At 45.5% G+C, this 5,518-nt stretch overlaps 1 protein-coding gene across 4 annotated transcripts in view; it reads right to left on the bottom strand.

Moving 5' to 3' along the window:
* Positions 1-5,518, bottom strand: part of LOC109311924 (transmembrane protein FLJ37396) — a 141,498-nt gene that overhangs the window by 25,905 nt on the left and 110,075 nt on the right. For all 4 annotated transcript variants that reach the window (XM_019537880.1, XM_019537878.1, XM_019537882.1 and 1 more), the window contains exons 35-36: positions 3,720-3,858; positions 3,164-3,284 (exon numbers count right to left, since the gene is read on the bottom strand). In XM_019537880.1, the coding sequence (XP_019393425.1) occupies positions 3,164-3,284; positions 3,720-3,858 (260 nt within the window). The remainder of the gene's footprint in view (positions 1-3,163; positions 3,285-3,719; positions 3,859-5,518) is intronic.

The raw sequence follows: 5,518 nt of genomic DNA, 5'->3' as shown, positions 1-5,518 counted from the left end.
ATCTTCAAGAAAGGGAGGAGAGTGGATCCGGCTAACTATAGGCCCATCAGCCTGACTTCTATCCCGGGGAAGGTCTTAGAAAAGTTTATTAAAGAGGCCTCCTTAATGGATTGGCAGATGCCAACATCCTGAGGGATAGCCAGCACGGGTTTGTTATGGGTAGGTCTTGCTAGACCAATCTCGTTACGTTCTACAACGAGGTGACCTATCGCCTGGACAAGGGAGAAGAGATTGATGTCATGTATCTTGACTTCAAAAAAGCCTTCAATCTGGTATCCTATGATCACCTCTTGGTGAAACTGGCCAATTGTGGCCTTGGGTCCACCATGATCCGTTGGCTGGGAAATTGGCTCCGTGGTCAGACCCAGAGGGCTGTAATTGATGGAAGTCAATCGTCATGGTGCCCTGTGACCAGTGGGGTCCCCCAAGGCTCTGTCCTTGGACCCATATTTTTCAACAACTTCATTAATGATGTGGACATTGGAGTCAGAAGCAGACTGGCCAAGTTTGCCGATGACACCAAACTTTGGGGCAAAGCATCCACACCAGAAAAACCTGCAGCACCCTTATAGGCTCGGCAGTGCTACGCTGGCTAGCACTACGGAAGAAAGAGACTTGGGGGTCATCAGTGACCACAAGATGAACATGGGCCTTCAATGCGATGCTGCAGTAAAACGACCAGAACGCTGGCTTGCATCCATAGAAGCTTCTCAAGCAAATCCCGTGACCTCATTCTCTCCTTGTACTCGGCCTTGGTGAGGCCGCAGCTGGAGTACTGCGTCCAGTTTTGGGCTCCACAATTCAAAAAGGATGCGGAGAAGCTTGAGAGAGTCCAGAGAAGAGCCATGTGCATGAGCAGAGGTCAGGAAAACAGATCTTATGACAACAGGCTTAGAGCCATGGGACTCTTTAGCCTGGAAAAGTGCAGGCTCAGGGGTGATCTGATGGCCACCTGTAAGTTTATCAGGGATGACCACCAGTATCTGGGGGAACGTTTGTTCACCAGAGCACCCCAAGTGATGATGAGGTCGAACGGTTATAAACTACTGCAAGACCATTTCAAGCTGGACATAAGGAGGAATTTCTTTACTGTCTGTGCCCCCAAGGTCTGGAACAGCCTGCTATCAGAGGTGGTTCAAGCACCTACACTGAACACCTCCAAGAGAAAATTGGATGCTTATCTTGCTGGGATCCTATGACCCCAGCTGACTTCCTGCCCCTTGGGCAGGGGGCTGGACCCAATGATCTTCCGAGGTCCCATCCACCCCTAATGTCTATGAAATCTATGAAATACACCCCCCCACAAGTTTGTGTGTGCTGAAGCTCACTTAAACAGATACTGTGAAAGAACATGCAGAAAGCAGAGTATAAGGAGAAAGAAATTAGAATTCTCTCTCTGTCTTCCACTCTGTTTTCTGCACATCCTTTTACAGCATTTGATAAAATGAGCTTGGGCACATGAAACCTTGGGCTGTGTGTGTGTGTGTGTGTGTGTGTGTGTGTGTGTGTGTGTCTACTTTGATCAGTCAGGTCACCTAAAGAAGGATGTATTTCATTAAAAATTTGTCTATATCTATCCCAACCATGCAATTGGTTCAATAAAAGATATCACCTACAACAATCCTTGACTTTCTTCCTTTAAACAGATCAAGTTAGGGCCTTATTTAAAACTAGCTTGCCACTGATAAAGGAGCTCTGTGTGAATATTGTGGGCAGAGCACAGCTTTTTTGGAGTAACTATTTTTGTTAAAAAAAATACTGCTGTATGCAAGACCATTTGATAGGGAAAAGAATGGTGCCAAATATTTTCACCTTTTGTTTGTACATCCATTAGTATATGCAGTTATTAGGCTTGCGCAGGCTGTGATGGTAACTGTTTCAGTTAAGAGCAGAGTAATGCACCTAAATTATTTGAAAATCTTGGGTTTAAGCAGCATCATTAGGCTTGTGTTGACACCCCAGTAAAAAAGTGGGTGCACTTCATGTCTGTTAGGCCCTTAACAGACATGCAGGTAAAAACACAATGGTATATGATACATGATCCACACAATTGTGCTTCCTGCTGGGCCACACATGCATGGCAGGAGGCATGATTGTGGGATCAAGTTATCCGATCCCATCGTACCTTATTGTCCCATGCAAGGGGACCCCAGGATCAGGATCCCAGGCTCCACTTGCACCAGCTAGTAGCAAGCTCCTTCATCCGGGAGACCCCTCAGCTGATGGGACTCCCCGCCACAGAGATGCACCATGCTTTGGGGGTGCATGGTGGCTTCTGAGGCTGGGAACCCAGATCAGCTGACAGGACTTCCAGTCATGGGAGCATATGGTGTATCCCTGCAACTGGAAGCCCCATCAGCTGTGGGCTAGCAACCACACAGGTGCACCTGGCCACACATTTAGTTAGTGGAGTCACAGGAACCAGCTACAAAATTATTGTACATTTTTTGTGGAATAACTTTGTGGCTTATTCCTTGTTTTATGATGTCATTGATTAAACGTGTGGCTGGGTTAGAACTTAAGGTGTGATTAACTAGTTAATCATGTCTTAAGTGAAATGTGTGGTAGGAGCCTAAAATCTATTTCAGGCTGTCTGCAAACCCAAGAAGAGAAGTCTCAACTGATTTAGTGGTGATGAACAGTCAACTTCTGCATGGATTTTCCTTGCAAAAATTCTGGTTAGAAATGTGTTCTAGAAAGGTAAAACTTCGATGTGGAAGCATGTCAATCTGGGAAGACAGGATAAGTGCATTATGTGAGTTAGGTGCTTGACACTCCAGTTATTATGTGATGGAAATATGAGTTTGCTGAGTTTTCATGTACAGGGCTGGAGTTTTATAAAACCTCAGAGTTTTCTGTGGTTGCAATAATTTTATTGCAAGGGGCTAGCTTGTTCCTGGCTCCTGAATGGGTACATATGGAAGCAGAGAAGACCCGTAGGAATTTTAATATCATGCAAAAGGGCTGGATCAAATGCTGGCAATCTGCCTTCTATTTATGCCCAGGAATGCGTGTTCCCCAATGAGAGGTTGGCCACAAGCTTGTTCCATCTAGAAAACTGGTAGCTCAGGTAAAGTGTGCAGGAACGAGCCTTCTGTGTTATGCTGCAGAAGTGGCAGGAGGTGAGACAAGAAAAAACATTTTGTATTTTAATGCTCCTTACCTGTAGGGAGGCCACTTTCTTCTCTGGCTCTTTCAGATGTAACTAGAGTCATCTCTTGGTTAATTTTCCTTTGGACATCATGGATCATATGGATTTCTAAACTCTCCAGCAGCTTTTGAAGCTAGAATTGTGTAGAATACTTTGTTCATGTTAAATCTCTTATTGGCGACACAGCATTTGCTCTGCCTTGTCACCTATCAGTTTAAAAAAATAGCCAATTCTCTTCTAAAGAATAATATAGGATATAGGAACACAAACTAAGATAAAGTTCATTTAGAGAAGTTACATGGTATCCAAGTTGCCATGACTACTCTGAGGTATCTCTTGATCTCTACAATTAACATAGCCTCCTGCACACTGATCCTTGGATCTTGCAGTAGGGGTCCCAGTAAAAAGCACTGTAGGAGGGCTGTGTTTCTTTGGACTAGCCCAGCATGTGACCTTATCTAGGTCCCAAATAGTTTCAATGGCTCCACACAGCTCCACAGAAATTCTCAGCAGAAAAAATGTAACCCCTCCTCTGCCTCCCCACAACCTTATAGTAATTCTCCTTTACCTGGCACATTTTGATTTCAATTTCTGATGCTCCTTTTGGGGGGAGTATGGATTGTGAGCTTATAACAAGTTCTTCAAACTCATCTTCTATGTCCATTTGCCTGGCTATGGTTTTCATAGCAGGATGTAAGATGTCAGCGCTGGAGAAACCCAGACAAAGATATTACACATTGTCTCCCAACTGTATTTTCAGAAGCATTCTGTTTTTCTTGTTCTCAGGTCTTTACATTCTCCCAACTCCTCCCTACCCCATGCATGGGACACTGCACTCCCAGCCTTCATCCTCTTGGGACAACCTGTTTGCAGAATATGATTTTCTGTTTGTGCTGATCATGTGATACTGAATACCCCAGATTACTCTACTTCTCTTTCCATAGCTGTTTTAAAATCCCAGTGCTGTGTATGAAGCAGGGAGACATGGAGCCAGGAATGAAGTAGAGACTTTCTTCCCAACAGCTAGATTAAAGTATTCACAATGCCATGCATTCCCTCATCTATTTATGTCTGCTAAACAGAAATAAAGCAGCTCTCTCTGCTGCAACTGTTTCCAACCTGAATGTTAAGAAGGAACTTCTGCCTCAAAACAACTAGAAGAGCTAGTTGCACAAGAGGCAATAGCATAAGGTGGCATGGAGAGACCATCTATCTTTTTACATCTTGGACTGCTTTGCACTGGGAACCAGCAATGATGTTAGACACCTATTTGTGGTACCTGGAAACCCAGCTCCCTAGAGGGGAGTAGCAAACTTTCCCTGGTGGGTGGTGGCAGCGGAGCATTTCTGTATTTTACTAGCCTTTCTTCTCACAGAAATACAAGCACCCAGATCTTGCAGAGGAGCCTGGAAACCAGCCTGGCTTGACTGTCCCAGCAGTTGCAAAGCCTTCGGTAGCACAGTTGGTGAAGAAGTTGCTACACAAAATAATGCCTGAGTGCTAAGATAGGGAATGGAGCTGGGGCAAAGAGGACTTGGCTATATCCCCATGAGCAATGCCTTATCAAACCTGCCCTCAGCAGCTAGCATAAATTAAAGTAGTTCCAAAGCAGCAGAGACAGGGCAGAAAAAAAAGTTTACTCAGTACTCCTACCATCTCAGGCTGCCCAGATGCCTGGAAACATGTCCTGCTACACATTTAGTATGAAAAGTCAGCACTCTTCTTGCATGCTGCTGCAGGAGCAAGAGTGTTTTACATGCTCCTGAAACTAGAAGTTGTCCCCCCCTGCAGAGCTCGTAAGTAGAACAGGGGAAGAGATCCCAGATGCAGGGAGTGTGCAGACCTAACAAAATCCCCATGCTGAGCAAAATCAGCACATGGGGGCAGGATCTGCAGGTAGGACTTCAGTCCTTGAAGCCTCCAAGATTCTTTTTTCCCCTCCATGAGAAATGAAGAAAAGCTCCCTTCCCACAGCAAGCACCTTCACTCCATCTCTCTAGGTGACACTACATATATATTCCTAAACTATCTCCTCCTTCTCTGGCCCCATCACTGCAATTCTGGCACTGCAAATGGACAGATTTGGCTTGCTGAGAACTCCCCTGGCATGGAGAAGTCTTCAGCTGGCACACAGCCTCCAAGGAGGACCCCTTTGCCACTCTGCTCCTCTGAGTGCCAGGACCAAAGGGAGCATGACCAGATCACTACTGCATGCTAGCTATCCTCAGATAGCAGATAGCAGGTGGCTTGAGAGCCTCTACCTGCTGGCACAGATTGAAGTAATTTCATAGATTTCATAGACATCAGGGCTGGAAGGGACCTCGGGAGATCATCGAGTCCAGCCCCCTGCCCAAAGGGCAGGAAGTC

This window comes from Crocodylus porosus, unplaced genomic scaffold (assembly GCF_001723895.1).
Source record: "Crocodylus porosus isolate Cpor-Errol unplaced genomic scaffold, CroPor_comp1, whole genome shotgun sequence".
Lineage (NCBI taxonomy): Eukaryota > Metazoa > Chordata > Crocodylia > Crocodylidae > Crocodylus > Crocodylus porosus.
The sequence above is the reverse complement of the archived record's forward strand: the minus strand, read 5'-3'. Positions and strand labels throughout refer to the sequence as shown.